General features: G+C 41.8%; 2 protein-coding genes across 2 annotated transcripts; one reads left to right on the forward strand and one right to left on the reverse strand.

Annotated features, from left to right (window-relative positions):
* Positions 1-2,890: 2,890 nt before the first annotated feature.
* Positions 2,891-4,624, reverse strand: LOC127029671 (protein BRAWNIN). The gene is made up of 2 exons (XM_050915424.1): positions 4,455-4,624; positions 2,891-3,252 (listed from the first exon to the last, which is right to left on the reverse strand). Exons 1-2 carry the CDS (start codon positions 4,560-4,562, stop codon positions 3,157-3,159), a joined length of 204 nt encoding a protein of 67 aa, XP_050771381.1. The 5' UTR covers positions 4,563-4,624; the 3' UTR covers positions 2,891-3,156.
* Positions 4,625-8,331: 3,707 nt separating this feature from the next.
* TDG (thymine DNA glycosylase) lies at positions 8,332-18,299 on the forward strand. The gene is made up of 9 exons (XM_050915358.1): positions 8,332-8,476; positions 11,122-11,351; positions 11,861-11,930; positions 13,312-13,447; positions 13,527-13,609; positions 13,700-13,794; positions 15,364-15,535; positions 15,837-15,965; positions 16,080-18,299. The coding sequence occupies exons 1-9, from the start codon at positions 8,383-8,385 to the stop codon at positions 16,214-16,216; spliced, it is 1,146 nt and encodes a 381-aa protein (XP_050771315.1). The 5' UTR covers positions 8,332-8,382; the 3' UTR covers positions 16,217-18,299.
* Positions 18,300-18,321: the final 22 nt, after the last annotated feature.

An 18,321-nucleotide genomic window follows, 5' to 3' on the forward strand; every position in this document is an offset into this window, starting at 1 on the left:
TGAAGGGGTTTTTTTGCCTTCCTCTGTGGAAGAAGTACATCGCAGTAGTACTTCTATACAGCGACTACTTAAGAACCACTCTTCTGTTTGATTAACAGAACTTCTTTGAAGTTTGAGGTTCTGCAATCTGAAGCAAAACAAACTTTCTAATTAGGTGAGGGCACTAAACACTGACCTGAAGGACTTGCTTGCCATTTACTTTTACAAGGCTGCTTCTATATTGCCCAAATACTGTTTCCATGCAATAAATACAAATGCCATGTATCAGTGTGGTTATTGTGTTAGGGTTTATACAGAGATGTTGGCTTTATTGAAGTATGCTGTTTGAGACTTCAAGGAATGGGAGCTTAGTTTTGGGTTTTTTGAGGGAGTTTGGGGTTGTTTTGGTGTTCGCTCACTGTAGCAGTATCTTAAATGCACTGTAAGAGCCTTTTGTTATTAGAGCATGCTGAGTGGTCTAACCCTAGAGTGTAGTTCAGCAGCTAGCAATATCAGCTTTACTAGCAGTCCTTTGTTAGTAAGTTATTGAATAGGGCAGGTGCACCATTTTTTCTTAAGGCATGGTCCTCTTACTATGGCAGTGCAACTTCTGTGCTCTGTAGCAATCAACTGCTGCTGCTGTTTTGATTTAATACTTTTCCTAAAATACCACTTCTAGTGATAAACTTCTATCATCAATATGTACCCTCTGAATCAATTTGACCAGCCTGAGTAGCAAACGTGGCTCAGGCCTGCTGTATGGTTAAGAGTGCTTCTGCAGCTAACAAACTGAAGAGGAGTATTGGAAGTGTAGGGTTGCTTGCTACAGTATTAATCTGTTAATTACTTGCAGACTTAAGCAACCTTTGCTCTGTTACATAGCTGAAGTTCTCAATGCCTTGATTGGTTTTAGGATGACATATCTAATTCAATTACAGAAATAATAAAGAGCACACTTGAGAGTCATGCTTTGTGCTTTTTCATCTTCCTCAGCTGAGGATATCCTGTGCAAAATAGCTGTGATCCAGCTGCTGTCTCTACCCTGGAGTGACAAGTGTTTGCTATTAATAAGCACAAAATGCTGTTATAAGCTTGCCTTTTTTTTTTTTTTCCCCTTTGTCAGCTCTGTGAAGCAAAATAGTGTCAATGCTGGAAGAAGTGTCTCCCAGTCATACTGAGGCTATTTCTTTCAGTGCTACAGTCACGCTGATTCTGGGGGTGTCACCTCTACTGTTAAAACCTGGTGTATCACCAGTTTTGCTGTTCTTAGATGGGCACTAATGAGAACAGTTCCCTCTGCTAGAAAAGGCTGGGGTAAAACAGATGCTCCCTGTTGCTCAGTTTCCATTAGCAGCAGGATACATTTAGAAATCCAAGCCAAGTTAGTAGTAACTTCCCTCTGCAGCCTTTAGATCTGAAAAGCCTTTAGAAAAGAGGGAGAAATGTATCTCTTGTGTCAGAAGTCAACAACTTAACAACAGAGGTGATACTCTGACAAAGTGTGAATAACAGGGTAAGGGTTGGTGAGTCCTGGATCTGTTAAGGGATAACTGAAAAACAGCTGTTCCTGCTCTAGTTAGAACAAAGTACTGCTGAACTGCCCCATCTTGTCTTTTCAATAAACTTTATCTCATGCTGAGGTGGCAGGTTGTCAATCTCAGCTTTCTTTACGTACAGTGAAGGAAAAAGTAGTTCTACCAGAACTGGACCTAGTAAGATGTTCTCATTGATGAATTTCATTTGGGCTTCACATCTGAGATTTACGTGAGGCCTTTTTATACTGCTGTCATTGATAAATGTGTCAAGAGAGATAGTATTACTACTAGATCATATGCTCTCAAAGTACAGGCTGCAGCCTGAACACCCACATGGGCACGTAAGAGCAGGAGAGGATCTCATCCCCCCTCAGTTGCTTTTCTAGATCAGCCAATAGTTGCAAAATTGTGTAAGAGCAGAGATGCACATACATGTGGAGGAACTATAAACCCTTCTTCGTAGGAAAACTAATTCCAACTTAGGTAAACATACATAAAATAACAGCTTCATAGCTGGAATAGATGTAAAAGTAACATTTTCAGCGATCATTTCTGGATCCCTCTGCTATTACAAGAGCTCCAAGTACTTTGCCAGTAGGAATTAGGGAGCTTTTTTGTTTCCATAATGGGTCATCTGTCAGATTGTAGTTTTCTTTTCCAAGTTAAACCTGAGTGAAAATTGAGGATGAAGCCTATGCTTTGTCTGGGTACCCTTCTCAAGGGAAAGCAATCCCCAACCTTCACAAGCTCTACTGCATACCATTCAAAAATGGGTTGTCGTACCATCTTTGTAGGACGTTGACTTTATCTTCTCAAGTTCCTGGTGCGAGAGTTTTGTGGTGACCCTATTTCAGGACTGAAAGGTAAACCTGCACTTGTTATTTCAGAGTTTTGTATATTTACAACAATCAAAATCAGCCATAAACAGAAGATGCCTAAATGGAGTACAAATGTACATAATCTCAGTGTGATCTCTACGTATTTGTCCCATTTTAACTAATACAACCAAGTTGTAAGATCCTCCCCAGCCTTACAGTGGACCAAAGTAGATTTCCTGCCAGTAATACAGACAGAACGACAGTGTAACTGCTGGTACAGCAGGTAGCCAGCATTAGGCGTCCAGTGCAAGAAGCGCTGCAATAAGGAATCTTTCTTACTTGTACATGCCATCACTTACTGTACCACGTTCTGGTTTATGTCCAGTAAAACTGAGTTAAAGCTTAAAAAGGGGGGAAGTGCCAACAGGTAAGTAGCGTTCCACTACAGATGAACAGGTAAGCTTATTAAGGCTAATGAGTGGCCACAAAAGCTTGACTTTTCAATGTGCTAAACTTCCTATACTTGTTAATCAGCTTAAAAGTTTCAAATTCCATCACTTGCCAATGTGAGTTTACATCTTTTATTCTGAAGGATACTTACACTGCAATCAAGATTAAGAAATCATAAGCATTTTGGGGCACAACCGATTGGACTTTTAACAACAGTATTCGTAGTACATTTATTTTTAATGCTGCCTATAACTCTGCTTAAAGGAAACGAAAGTATTAAGGGAGGACAGTATCTCACATAAGGATTTCTGCAGTTGAGACAGCTGAACAAACATTTTATCAGTTCTAGTTTTCACAACGTAAGTAAATTCGGGTCACTGTTGTGAAGTCTGAACTTTGCTTGATCTTGCTTTTAGCCCCAACAGTTCTGTTTTCAGTTCTCCAGGCTTAGGAGGTATTTCAGGTATACTCTGTTAAAAACAAAGACAGACATCAGTGTTGTGGCAGAAGAAAAACTAAACTCACAAAACAGTAAATTAGCATACTCTGCAAGAGACAGCATTATAGCTAAATTGTGATTGTACCACCCTCTTTTTTTGAGCAAAGTATAATTCTTACATGCAAAACATCTTAAAAATTAACCTATTACCTTTTTGTAATTTGACTTCTATTTCGAAGTAGCAAAATATGATTTGAAAAAAAGGAGGAAAAAGGAAGAACGGGCAGTTTGTTTAGAAGAACAAAGCTTCTTTTTGCCATTTAAGAAAGTAGTTTGAGATGTCCAGCATTGCTTTAAAGCACCAGTTGAAGTTTCCATGCACTCTTTCTCTTGGTGACAGAAAAAAAAAGTCTCACTGCTTCTACCTTTGTTTTAGAAATTAAGCACTGAAACTGGAGATGAAATTTAAAAAAGAAAAAGATACCACATGACATAACATTTTAAAAACCATACCTCCTCAAAATTCGTGCTAGTTTAAAGAGGTGTAGGTCATTAGATCATTCTGAATAAATATGTCTATTTGCCTGTAATGAAGGCTACAGTAGAGACTATTAAAATAAATTCTTATGCATCTATCAATGATGTAAGCCTCATTGCTTAAATTTTGACATAATAGCTCAAGCATGGTTATTTTTTAACTTACTTCTGATTTCAATATACCACAGCGTTTTTAAAAAAACAGAAAGTATACAAGAGCAAGAGGACGAGGTAAGGCTTACAAGCTAGAAGGCCTCCAAGAGACCAAATCAACCATCAATATCCCTGGCGGAAGGTCTCATTTGGAGCCTGGTTCTCTGTGACTAATTTTGCTAGTCTTGACTCTCTGTCATTGTTTCTAACGTAAACTTTTGGTCATCGTCATTTCCATTAGTGGGGGGAAGAAAGGCCTACTTAAATCTAATATTGCCCCTTCTCGCCACTTGTGCATGCTCTTTTCAAAAGCCAGCTTCCCGCGGCACAAACCCCTTCTGAAGACGCCTCCGTAGCTTTCTTACTTTCGGTACCGCGTCGCCACGTCTGAAGGCGGCTCCCAAAAGAAGAGCCGGCCGCTCATTTTTTGCGGTCAGACCGGAGACCCTTCCACACACAACGTCTCCAGCACACCCTCCATCCCGCAGACGCGCTACCCGTCTCCGTAACGCCACCAGCGACCGGAACCGCCCCAGCACTTACAAGGTCAGGCCTGTAGTACCTGTGCACGACCTCGGCGCCGGCGAACATGGCCAACATGCTGGCCGCCAGCGTCTTCAAGTAGGTGGACCAAGGCACGCCGGCGGGCATGGCTGCGGGGAGGGCCCGGGAACGCGGCGCCCTCTCTCTTCCTCACGGAGGGGCTCGCACAAGGAAGCCCAGAAGCGGCAGAGCCGGGCACCGGCCCCGGCGCCACCCGCCCTCTGGCAGCGCTTAGAAGCTCCCCCCGCCCCCCCCCCCCATAACACGCCGGACGTGCGTCATCTCCTCCGCCTCCAGGGCGGCCGCAGCATGGCGGCGGGGGTGCCGAGGCCCGCCCCTCCCGGAGGACTACTCCGCTGCGGGTGACGCGAAAACAAGCCGTGGCGTAGGCCCCGAAACCCTCCGCCACGGAGGCGGCCCTGCGACCCGCCGGCCGCAGCTGAGCCGCCCGCCTCCTCCCGCGGCCCAGCCGGCTGCTCCCGGCCCGGGGCGGCGCGGAGCCGCCTCCCCGCCGGCGCTGGCACCGCCCCCTCCCTGCGCCCCTCCCTCGCCGGCCCGGCCGGCCGGCTGCGCGCTCCCATTGGCCGCCGCCGCTCACGTGACGCGGGGCTGCCCGGCAGGTCGGTTGGGGCGCTGAGGCGCGGGGGGAGGGGGCGGCGGGGGGCGGCCGGCGCGGGCGGTGACAATAGCCCCATCGGCGCCGGGAGGCTCCGCGCCCGGGCATGGAGGCCGAGGAGTTGGGCAGGTACCGGCGGGGCCCGGAGCCGCGCTCGGGCCTCGCGTTGGGGATCGCCGTTCTCCTTCTCCTCCTTCCCCCCCTGCTTCCCGCGGCCGGGGGGAGCCGGGGCCGGGCTGTGGCGGCCCCCCTCCCCCGAGCTCCCCTCCCCGAGCCCGCCCTGGGCACAAAGCGGGAGGGGAGGGGAGGTGCTCCCCGGTGGGCTGCGAGAGAGGGGCGCGGCGAGATGGGCCCAGGGCCGTGGGGCGGCCCTCTGCGCCTGTGGGGGAGCGGGGTGGACGTGGACGGAGGACTCGGGTTGTGGGGCGCGATGCCGCGCTTGTGTATCTCGAGTGGGCACCGGGGGAGGTGCCCGGAGCGGGAGGTCTGCGTGGGAGGGTGCGTGGGGTTGGTGGTAGTACGACGGCGACCTGCGGGCGCTGATGAGGGTAAAGTGGGACTGACGTGTGGTGGGGACCTGCGGGAAGGGGGTGCGTGTGTTTATGAGGGGGTGGGTGGGACAAGGGGGGAAAGTTGGTGCGTGCTGCCGCGGGGGGGAGGTTTGCGGGCGGGCAGCCTGGGGCGGGGTGAGCGCTGCCTGTGTGCCGGGGGCGGTGGGGCAGCCCTGTGTGTTTGGAGGTCGCTGTGCGCTGGGGGGTGTGGAAGGGACAGGCAGCCCTGGTGTGAAGGGGTGTCTGGGTTTGTTGGGGCTGCCGTGGGGACGGGGCTCGCTGTGTGTTAAGAAGCACATGCGTGTGCATGCATACGGTGGGGGCCTCTGTGTGTAGAGGTGGGTTTGAAAATTATTTAATATTTGTTTTTGCTCCAGTGGACATATCTTTTTCTCTTCTCTCTTTTCTTTTTCTTTCATTTTTAGCATGAACTGAAGGGGGGGTTAAATCACTACCTTTTCCTCATGGAACTGAAAATATTTATTTAAATGTTCCATAATATATACATCAGTAATAAAAAATTGTGTTTCTGAACCCGTGCAAGAAAAATGACTAAAAAAATGTATATGAAGCTTAGACGTAGGGGTAAAAGCTCTCTTTGATCTCTTTACCATGTGGTTAGAGGGCTTGTCCATGATATGGTGCAAATTTTCCTCTGTTTCAAGGGAATTTTATTCCCTTTACAAGAAGTAGACTTTATGTACTCATAAAATAAGAAGGCATGTATTACAAGATGTCTGGTCTTGGGTTAGATGCTTTCACATCTCTCTTACTCTGTTCTTCTGCTCTCTATAATTAAGCATTTACTTCATTATGAACTGGATTCTACATGTCTCAGTTGTGTTTCCCAATACAAATCTGAAGATCAGTTTTGTTTGGTCCAGTAACTGCACAAGTATTTTATATAAAATGGAACTCTTTCAGCAGGGGGGGTTGAGGTATTTACTGTACTCTGAAAATCTCCCGTGACTTTGTTAGGCAACTTCCGCAGGAATCTGACAGACCTACGTTCAAATTTATTCTCCTTGATTCAGGGCAGGTATTTGGTTCAAAATCAGTGGCCTGATCACAAGGCTGTGGGCTGTTCTGGCATAATTCTGATTTACAGTAAGATTCTTAAATATTATTAAATACCCATTGCATAATAGAGAATGGTCCCTTCTTTTGAGATATTTAGAATTCTAGAATCATTTAGGTTGGAAAAGACCTTTAAGATCATTGAGTCCAACCATAAACCTAACACTTCCAAGTCCACCACTAAACCATGCGCCTAAGTGCCATGTCTACACGTCTTTTAAATACCTCCAGGGATGATGACTCAACCACTTCCCTGGGCAGCCTGTTTCAATGCTTGACAACCCTTTCAGTGAAGAAAGTTTTCCTAATATCCAATCTAAACCTCCCCTGGCACAACTTGAGGCCGTTTCCTCTCATCCTGTCGCTTTTTACTTGGGAGAAGAGACTGACACCCACCTCGCTACAACCTCCTTTCAGGTAGTTGTAGAGAGCAATAAGGTCTCCCCCGAGCCTCCTTTTCTCCAGCCTAAACAACCCCAGTTCCCTCAGCCGCTCCTGCTAAGGCTTGTGCTCTAGACCCTCCACCAGCTTTGTTGCCCTTCTTTGGACACGCTCCAGCACCTCAATGTCTGTCTGGTAGTGAGGGGCCCAGAACCGAATGCAGTATTCAAGGTGCGGCCTCACCAGTGCCAAGTACAGGGGGACAATCACTTCCCTAGTCCTGCTGGCCATGCTATTTCTGATACAAGCCAGGATGCTGTTGGCCTTCTTGGCCAATAGCCGATCTTTGCTAAATTTCTATATATCTAAAAATTATTTGGTGTTTTTATTAATAGCTTTGAGATGATAAGATTATTTCCTGAAAATTTACTGTTCATGAAATCTTTTCTATGTATTTGTATGGCAGTAGAATCTATGGACAAGAAGGCAGCTGCGTAGGTAGAAGGGAATGACTATGAAGCAGAAGTTTGTGTTGGGATGCGAGGGCTGTATGTGACTAATAAATGTGTGGAGCAAAAGGGCTGTATATGGAAATATGTCTTTGTGCATGGAACGAGACTGAATCTGTGTGTGTGTGAACACTTCTGTGTAGAATAAGTACAATATTTGCATTGGGATCCAGTGTGCAATCAACACTGCCTCACGATTTGTTAAAGCTGTTTAATAATCTGCATAGTAACTAATGCTGTGTGTATTCATAATGCTTTGTAGCCCAGAATGATTCATCTATTCTGTGTCATATCAGATAAAGTAACTGATGTAACATTAAGAAAATCTAAAACTTGGGAAACTTGAAGTCCAAAGAGTTTTAACTCACTTGTGTTGTAAAGTTTCAATATGTTTGATAGACAGTTTGCCTTGGTAATGTGTGCAACAGAGTGTTTGTTCAGGAAAAAAGGGAAAAGCTCTACACTTCACTTACAAATGTTGTGTTTCTTCCACATTATAGCAATCGCGAGAGAACTGTAATGTTAATGTTGGGTTTAACATCACCTGATACCAGCTAAGCAGTCAGACTGCTTAGTGGATTTGCGTAATTTACTGCCTTGTTAATAGAGTCATTGGAGAATGTAAGTGCAGTACATGCCAGCCTTGATAAAGATTGATATTTACAGTCTATTTGGTACATCACTAAATTTCTAAATTGTTTATAAATTATGTCTCTTTTTTTTTTTCTCCCTTTCTAAGATACTACGTGTATCTTCAGCAAGCTCAAGCATTTTACGCATTTCCGTTCCATCAGATGATGACTGCAGCACCTAACATGGAAATCATGACTGAGCAGCCAACTCTAGAGGGCATTCCAGAGCCAAACATTGCTCAGGAGCCTCCAAAAGGTAGTTTGGCTGGGCTGTGCTAAGTGAGCTAAAGCATTAGTAATCGATTGGGGAAAAAAACTGGTCTTAACCTGCTTCTTTGGACCTATTGGATTTCCTTTTCTTGATGCTCTCTGAGGAAGTATTAATTAATTGTATTCTTTAAGTAATGTTTTTTACCAGACAATTATAAAGATAAGAAGTAAACGCAAGTGATAGTATTCACATTGTTCAGTCTCACAAAATTATCTTGTTCCAGGAAAAGCAGATTTTTGTTTCAATAGATAAATGTGTCATTTTTAGCTGATTTCATGGTTTTTAATATTATGTTAGAGAAGTTTTCTTTTTAAAATCTGAGTTCAAAAATTTTTTTTTAAATTTCTGCAAGAGAAATACAGTATAATACTGTTTATTCAAAATTTTTTTTTTAAATGGTGGTTTAGTTTGTTGTAGTAGTCACAGATAGTTAATTGCTTATATACACTAAGGATTGTTTGGTTTTAGTGAGGCTTATTTAAACAAATACAAACAATGCTGGAAAGTGTCCTGTACTTGACACAAGTTTTGTACGTTATACAATTGTACGTTGCCTTTCTTTTCCCCTACTAGGATTTGGTACACTTAGGCTTTACAACAACCATGCCAAGAAAAGATCCCTTGTTCTGTTACTGTGCTTGCTCTTTACCATATAAAAAAAGCACTGATCTCTGCCATGCTTAAATTCTGATTCTATAGCAAATATTCACACACTGAGTTTCATCTTGCTTTTAATATTTTGATATAGGTTAGAGCTCTCTGTACCAAGGTAACCTATCAGCCAGTTCGTGCAATGACATTGCTTGTTTAAGTGCATCCTTTGATAAGCTTCGTTTTTTATTTTTTTTTAGTTTTAATGCATGGCCAGATGAAATCATAGGAAGAAAACCTCCAGCTTAAAATAGTTGCGACTGCTCAATTAATTCACAGTGTTATTCACTACAGTTAGGATGCATCCCAAGTGCTATGTAGTTAGGCTCCTTTTGCAGCTTTATTATTGGATAACATGATGTCACCATGAGCATGTTGTTTCACTGCACTTTCAAGTATTCTGGATGACCGTAATCTTCTGTTATGAAGCTGTTCCCTAATATTTTTGCAAGAATTGGAAGTTGAGTAAGGCCTTCAAAGGCAGGGCTTCAAGATTTACCTAATGTGTGTGAAATTTACAGGAGCATATATGAAAGGCAAAGATTTGGAGTCCAGCTACCTACTGTGATAAAAAAGTAAAATTTCTAGGATTATCCTGTGAAAGGCTGCCCTGGCACTGTTCATCTTTCATGACAGTGTCTGGTTGGTAGGTACCTGATCAGCATGAGAGTTAGGAGAACATTGCCCTGCTTCATTTGAAATACTCTGACTGCTCTGAGTTGGATGTATCTGTGGCATTTTGCCATCACGTGAAAAAACTCCTAACTCTTCAAGGGGTAGGAAAGAAAACGTGCTTATGTGCCTCACCAAGTCTGCACCCCTCTAGTCTCCTCTTCATTGTAACTAGACTATAGCTTGAGTACTGTTACTTAAGGCTTTCCGAAGCAGTTGCTCCAATGATTGGTGGGAATTTCACATGACTTCTGTCCTCCTTTTTGTTTGCACTCAGCTTTCTTCCAAGAACAGCCCAAAAAAAGTTTGCAGACTTAGGGCAGTACCCTGGTACCCACCATATTTATTTATTATCTGAGGGAGATTTTCATCTAGGAATTTTGAAAATAAGATGAAGTCTCAATTTTAAAGTAATAGATTACTTTGGCTCTTTGCTAATTGCTGCTAAATGTGTTTTCATATTTTTCAAGTTGTGTTCCACAGCTTGACATTATTAATGAACAAGGATAGAGAGCCATCTCTGGGTAGTCACGTCATGACCAGTACCTGTGCTGCTTGAATCTCTAAGCTTTAAGGGCCAGAAGATGAGGAAATTTCAAATGAGTGAACAGTGACTACTTCATGTTTACATTTTGTAAATAAAAATTAATGTTTGTTGTCACTCATTCAAATTGAGATCCTGCAGATCTCATATGTTACCTTGCTATATGATGCACTGGACAGTATCTGTCCTGTATACAGTAAATTGTGAATAGCTTATGTAGCGTTCAGCATATGTGTTTGTGTTCCTAACAAGCTTATACCTTACACTGCAGGTAATCCTTGAGACCTTTTGCTTTTGACATGCTGTTCGGTTTCTTCAATTTGTTGTGTAATCTGTAACAATCAGCTTGCATATTTAGAAGCTGAAGTGTGAATAGTAGACTAGAACTTACTGTCACATTCCTTGGAACCTAAGCTTTGATGTTCTGGCATATCCTCCAAAAGAAATGGAACTGTTTCCAAAGGATTGTTGCATACAGCATGTAAACAACATAACCTAGTCATGGGGTTATTCTTGCTTTGTATCCCAAGTCAGCATAGTTGCCTGTGAGTAGTGTGTGTGTCTGTGGTGCAGAGGCAGCCAAGCTAGCTTGGTGTTGAGCCTGCAAAACTGATTCATGTGATAATTGTTTAAATTAATGCATTTTGAAGGTAAATTTATCTGTCTGATTTCTTTTTGTATCCATACATTTAGCTCAGTCTTTTTGAATATCCACACTGCAACATTAGAAATGTACAAAGAGGATATTTGCTGTGTGTTTCAGAAGTTAAAAAAGGAGGAAGGAAAAGAAAAGCCAAAGCAACTGAGCCAAAGCAACCCAAAAAGCCTGCTGCTAAAAAAGAAAAATCAGCCAAGTCAAAAGGCAAACAAGAAAAGATCACAGATACTTTTAAAGTCAAAAGAAAAGTGGACCGTTTTAATGGTGTATCTGAAGCTGAACTTCTGACCAAGACTTTACCTGATATTTTGACCTTTGATCTGGACATTGTAATAGTAAGTAACTCACAGTTACAAGATTAGGTAGAAAAGTGAATAGTCTGTACTCACTGGTTACGATTTACGTTCCTTCTGCTTACTTATCTGTATTGCTTATATGGCAAGATCTTGCAAGATAAAGTATATAAACTGTTTCCTGTGTGTAGAGCTGCTTTGCATTTTCTGTTAAAAATCATAGTAACATAGTTCTAATTTCTGAGAAGCCTAAGGCTTACATATAATACATAGTCATGAGAGACCGTTACTTGACACTTTATTTACTGGAAGCGCTACACCAGTGGCTGTAAACCACACTGTGAGCTGCTCTTCTGACATTGCACATGTAAATGAGACGCTGCTATAAAATTGTCAATTTTTTTAAATGATGATGGAAGGTACCTTTAACACAGTTTTGTTTATTGACAGTAACTTAAAGAGAATTGAATAAGCGTCCTTTCTGTAACTTGATTAAATTCCTGACTAGCAAGCCATGTTCTCATCGTTAAAATGGACTGGTATCTTTGTAGATTGGCATAAACCCTGGCTTGATGGCAGCTTACAAAGGACATCATTACCCTGGACCTGGAAATCATTTTTGTACGTTTTTATTTTCCTTTCTTCTTACAGAATTTGCAGAACTTTGTTAGAACATGTGGCATTTTAATTAAACTCGTTTGGGTTTTGTTTTTTGCTTTTTTTTTTTTTTTGGATGCAGAGAGGGATTTTGCTTTTAACCATCCAAGAGTGAATTAAATCCCATAACTGCTTCTGTCAAATATTGTTCATAAAAAGGAATAAAAGAGGAATAATCAGTGACTTTCAATGCAGGTTTAGAATTGTCACGTAAACACAGTATTACCAAGTAACTTCTTGGCATATTAGTGTGCAACATAAGGAATAAAAATTAAATCTCTAGTACTTGAGTTATCAAGGGTCAGTAGGCATCAATTTCTGATACAAAATAAAACTACACACAGTTTCCCAACAATGCATTTCAGCAAGCCCTCTTCTGTTTGCATTTATTCATCTCTTCTAAACAAGCTTTCTAACTGACAAAAAAGCAAAAACCATTGCCCTTTCCCAGCAGGCATATGCATCTAACATACCTGATTCTCCAGGCAGATATTTTTTCCTAGGTATCTTTCCATTTTAAGTAACATTTTCTTCAGCACGTTCTCATAAAGAAAGATCATACCTGAACTCTGTTGAAATGCTCTGTTTTGCGTACTGGGAGCCATTCCAGCTGTGGCAGCAGGGAGCTCCACGTGGGCTAATTTGCAGCCCTGTGGTACTCCAGCAAAAATGCTTCTGCTGTCCAGCAGACTTGTAAATGAGGCTGGGGTATTTCTCTAGTGTTCTGCAGACTAGCCAGATCGATAGCCTCCTTTACAAAGAAGCAGACCAGATATGCATGCTCTGACAAATCCATGGGTTTGTAACCTTCCCGAATCATTAGGAGCTAGCTGTGGTTAATTTGTGCTTAAGAGATTGGCAGTGTGCATCACCCAGACTGTACTTTTATATGCTAAATACGAATGTAAGATGTCAACGGGTTCTGTCAGAGAGACCCAGTGCAAGGAGAAGTGATGGCAAGGTTGTAAAAGAAAGCTGACACATTGTATTTGCCACACTTTCCCACAAAAATCCATATTGATCACATTCACTCCCTGCTTAAGCAAATCGCAAAATCTAAAGCTCTGTACTGAACTTTTAGAATAAAAGACTGGTTTCCATACACAGGATCATGGTGAGGAATTCCTGTTTTTCACTAGGGATTTTCTGTCCTCTTGCAGTAGATAACATAATTTTGGCTATTTTAAACTTTTGTGGATAGGGCAATAATCTTCCCAAATTAACTGATGCTCGGTTAACGTAGATTCTTCCTTTAGCATTCCAGTACTCTGATAGCCGAGGGGGTTTTTTGGTTTTGTTTTCTTTTCCTTAGAAAAAGGCAAATGCATATCTTCCTACTTCACAGGGAAGTGTCTGTTCATGTCTGGTCTAAGTAATGAACAGCTGAACCATATGGATGACCATACCTTGCCACATAAATATGGGATTGGATTTACAAACATGGTTGAAAGGACAACACCTGGAAGCAAAGACCTGTCCAGGTAGGATAACAAGGGGGAATATCGTGCTTGTTAATGAATTAGTAGTTGTGATTATAATTTTGAGCACTTTCTTTTTTAGCAAAGAGTTTCGGGAAGGAGGGCGAATTCTGATGCAGAAGTTACAAAAGTATAAACCTCGGATAGCAGCTTTCAATGGAAAATGTGAGGACCTTGACTTTTAAATGTTTGTTCTGTCAGTAGCTTTTTTTTTTTTTTTTTTTGTCCACTTATCCTATCTTCTTTTCATTTTAGGTATTTATGAGATTTTTAGTAAAGAAGTTTTTGGAATAAAAGTTAAGAACTTGGAATTTGGACTGCAGCCACACAAGGTGCCAGATACAGAAACTGTAAGTATTGATACTGAGAAACAAAACCAGGGCACTCCATTTCGGTTATTTCAAAACTAACGAAGTCTCAGGACTTGCACACACTTACGAGAACGTCAAAGTTTGCCCAAAGTGCAAGGGATGTGAAAGGCTTTTACTTAAATAGAGGAAAGGGGAATACTGCAATTTTCAGACACATCTTTAATGCAGCTTCTTCAGACTTGCAGACTTTATTTGGGAAATGGTGTATTATGGTTAGTAGGTTAGTACATTCTCTGAGGACTATCTAAAATACGAATAAAACATACATGCTTTTATGCTAACTGTCATCTACTTTCATCTGATTCTCTGTGTCCAATTCCCTGTATGTTTGTATTACTGAATTTTGGTACCGAACCATGACTATGGCGCTAGTAGCGCCACAGTGAGGGAGAAAGAATAGTAAGTCCATTGTTGTGCTATTACACACTACAGCTACAGCATTACTGGATCTGGGCATGCCCAAGCACTTCCATCAGACTCAGCCTTCTTAAGCTGATTTGCAGCTTGAAATTAAATTGGACACTTAAGATAAAACAAACAGTTTGATGCAGAGTGCATTAGTCATAGACATCTAGTGCTGGAAGATATCTTAAGAGACCAGCTATGTATCATCACAAATACGTTTGTTTAACCTGTCCTTATAAACAGGTTAAGGCAAAGGCAATTACACTGCCTGCCAAGGTAGCTTGTTCCAAAGTTTCATTACCTTGTCAGTTCAAAAGTTTGGGTTGTTTTTATTTCTATCCCAAATTACTAGTGCTGCAGGTTTAAGCTCGGTTTAAGCTGTCCTTCTCTGAAGGTGAAGTGTTGCCATGAGAGCCTGAAGAACCATTGGTGATAAAGTGCTTGCTTCTTAAGTAGCTCTTAAAGACTTCCGCAGTAGATGTATTTGTAAGAACGATAAATAGTCCTCTATACTAGTACTTGTTCATAAATACTGCATGGTAATAAAAGTCTTGGATACAGTTCCTTTTTCCTGAACTAACTTTATGTCTTTAGTTAGGGCTGTTGGCAGAGATAGAGACGCTTAAGTTGGCTTCAGCCATGCTAACTCCAGAGTTTCAAACCCTGGCAAGTGTGATGCAGACGCACTTGGCCAAGAAGCCAGGCTAATTAACCTGTGATGCCTCCCTCACTGGTCTGGGGTGTTTGCAGGCTGTCACGTACTCCTCTGTGGACTTTGTGGCTCAGAGCTCCGCTTGCTCAGGGAGCTCTGGAGTGTGCTCCACTCTCTGGCATACGCTTGTAAATTGTACTTCTTGTAACACGTACTGGTACTGCTTCTCCTGCAGCACGTAAACAACTGGTGAAAGTTGTCCTTGCTTCAGGAGCTGATAATCGGCCCCTCTCTTCAGGGCAAGACATCTAGCTGGCCAAGAAAAGTGAAAGACTCCTTTTATCCTCTTCCACAACCACCTGTGGCATTAGTTGAAGTTTGTACAAAGGGTTAAAACAGTGAGCTTAACTGTTAAGTTATTGTCCATGCACTAAATATTAACTCATAGCTCAGGGACCAGTAATGCTATTTTTCTTGCTCTTTGTCTCAAGCTCTGCTACGTTATGCCATCATCCAGTGCAAGATGTGCTCAGTTTCCTCGGGCACAAGATAAAGTTCATTATTACATAAAGCTGAAAGACTTAAGGGATCAACTGAAAGGCATCGCACCAAACACAGAAGTGCAGGAGGTGCAGTACACATTTGACTTGCAACTTGCACAAGGTATAGTGGTTATTTTGTTAATCCTTTATTAAAATGTAGTGTAGTGCACAACACAACTAGCTGTTTCCCAAGCAAAAAGAAATAAAGAATGTAAGGGGAGGGGGGAGATGTGCCACCATCTCTAAATCATGTGGTGTAGCATTACAGTTTCCACTCTCCTTAGTACAGTCTTAATTATCGAAGGGGAGCAGGGATTATCTTGTAGAATGTGTGGCTGTTTTTTCAAGTGTTCTCTGATAAAAGCGCTCTTTGATCATTTTTTGTTTTGAATATTAATACTTGAGGTCTTCTCTTTCGGCAGAGGATGCTAAAAAGATGGCTGTCAAAGAAGAAAAATACGATCCAGGTTATGAAGCTGCGTATGGAGGAGCTTACTGTGATCGTGCACTGTATGAAAGTGAACAGTGCAGTTTCTCTTCAAATGGAACTGGTAAGTGCGGTGCTTGGGGCATTCAATCTGGAAACCAGTACTTATGAACAAATACTTAGTGGTATCAACTGCATTTTAAAAACTGTATTTTATTATTTTTGTTTGTTTTAGCAGCAAGTAATGCACAGTACTGTGAGGGGTCATCCTTTGGTGAAGTTCCTAATGGACAATGGATGACACAGACCTTTGCAGACCAGATTCCAGAGTTCAATGCTGGTATGACACGGGAAGAAGAGGGAAGCAGCGCGTAAGAGCTGTTTCGTCTCGGCTATGCATACATGCTGCAGTTTTAATGCAGTGATCAAGATTGGTACCTCGGTTCTCCAACTGAAGCATTTTAATAGTATTTTATCTCCCCTAGTTATTTTATTATAGTCCGAAGTAAGTGTGTGGTAGGCTCAAATCAATGAACTAGATAATTTTAAGGAACTGTCCAAACTTTTTAAAAAAAAGTTAGCCCTTTTTTGTATATGAGTTTTATATTTAATGTAAACCATTTCTTGCAGTTTTTGACAAATTGCATTCTCATTTGTGAAGATTTCTTTGGGGCGTTAATTTTATTCCATAAATCGTAATGTAGTAGTAACAGCAGCAGTATACTTTTTACTGCTGCCTCAATATTTGGATATCTGCTAATCCTTTTATATCCAGAGGGGAAAATGGGAAGTGTACCCTTATCTTAATGAAGTGGTGTTTTTAATCATGCACAGTTAAGCAAATTGTGCTTTTTAAGTCTGCCTTTTACTTTCTTAAGAAGTGCAGAAAGTTGTGTTCTGCAGCTGTGAGTATTGAATATTTTCTGGGTGGGAAGAGAGCGCTCTATTTAGCGATTGGACCATATTCAGGATTAAGGGAGCGGAGACATCATCTCAGGTCACAACACTGGGCAGGAAAATTTGTGTCGCACAGGACAGGGCCTAAATATTCTAGCTGAGCTTGTCTTAGGGTAAGGTGTCGCTACCACTCCATCTCTTTCCCCCTTAAACTCTGATGTAAGGAACTGGAATTCCTTAAAAAAACCAAACAGCAACGGTGGTTCTTGAATTCTGTGGCATTTAAACTCTCAAGTCATTTCTGTGTGATTAGTCTCTTTACCTGACCTTCAGCAGGAGAGAACCCCTTTGAACAGATTACATTGCAGGGAATTGAAAGACCACATTCCCTGTAAAAATCACGTACAGCTATGTTGTTTACATCAGGTACAAGTAGCACAGGGTGAAAGAGGTTTGCAATTTAGCAGTTTTTAACATTCAGTTCTCTTCAATCTGTAAGACCTTAGAGGGTGTTCTCCTTATTCCTCTTAAAAGTGAAAAATACTAAGTTAAATATAAGGGCAGCTGTTCTGTGAATAAGAAGTCAGCTGTAGAAACTGCAGCTCTTTTCTGAGGAACTTGCTTAAACGATACACATTTTTGGCCAATATTAGTGACCGAGAAAGAAATGAGATTCCATGCCTGTGCCTAACCATCATCTTCTTTCCCTCTTTTATCATGTGAGGAAGAGATGATGTAAAAGCAATAAGCTGATCAAAACATTAAAGTTTTGATGATCTTATGACAGTAGGTGCTTCACATACTTGAAAAATAGATACAAACAGTATCTCCACAATCCACGCCGGTCAGAGATTCCTGTACCGGTGTGTTTTATCCTTTCCTCACAGCCAGTGACAGTTGTCATGCATTGAGTGTAACTGGTTAGCATAGATTCTAATCCTGCTGTAACAGCTCTCGCTGAGATCACACACTGTCAACCTGTTGTGAGGCAGGCATGATGTTTACAGTTTCTTCCCAAATTATGTGGCTTAATTCTGAGCGTCTTAAATCAAGAAAGTGTGCATTATGGTTCTGATTGTGTTTCTTAGCTTCAGCATAAAGCTGTTCAGTATATTGTCAAAAAGGTATAGGATTTGTCTTGTCTGTTATTTAAAGTGTACTGTATCATGTATTGCTGTTTACATGGATGTTTTCCTGCAGGTGCTCAAAGTATCTTGCATCAGGGATTTGTTACAATTCAATTTTATTTTTCAACAAAACTAGAAGCATGTAATTAGCACTGCTGAGTATGTAGTGCAGTAGGATATAACTACTGTAAGGCTACTCTGTTTGATGGGAAGGGGAAGGTCTCTTCTTTAATGGAGTCACCTACTAGGTTATCTAGGTATAAAATACAGTTAAGTGTACAATGACCGTTTCACTAAATATTGCAATTCTACGTGTACTCCCTCAGAACTGGTGCTCTTTTCATTACAGTAATACAAGAGTTCTTAATCTGTCTTAAATCTATCAACGTTTCACAATAAAATCAGGAACTGTACTGCAGCGTCTTAGAATGTGCTTTTGCATCTTGCTCGCGGAGT

This window comes from Gymnogyps californianus, chromosome 1 (genome assembly GCF_018139145.2).
Source record: "Gymnogyps californianus isolate 813 chromosome 1, ASM1813914v2, whole genome shotgun sequence".
NCBI classification, from domain to species: Eukaryota; Metazoa; Chordata; class Aves; order Accipitriformes; family Cathartidae; genus Gymnogyps; species Gymnogyps californianus.

Bases quoted from the DNA above. Each gene is read 5' to 3' on its own strand.
- LOC127029671 (XM_050915424.1), bottom strand. From the start codon at position 4,562: ATGCCCGCCGGCGTGCCTTGGTCCACCTACTTGAAGACGCTGGCGGCC. The intron at 3,253-4,454 runs GTAAGTGCTGGG...TGTTTTTAACAG, and splicing joins GGTACTACAGGCCTGACCTT to AGTATACCTGAAATACCTCC.
- TDG (XM_050915358.1), top strand. From the start codon at position 8,383: ATGATGACTGCAGCACCTAACATGGAAATCATGACTGAGCAGCCAACT. The intron at 11,352-11,860 runs GTAAGTAACTCA...GTATCTTTGTAG, and splicing joins TTGATCTGGACATTGTAATA to ATTGGCATAAACCCTGGCTT. The intron at 11,931-13,311 runs GTACGTTTTTAT...CCTACTTCACAG, and splicing joins TGGACCTGGAAATCATTTTT to GGAAGTGTCTGTTCATGTCT.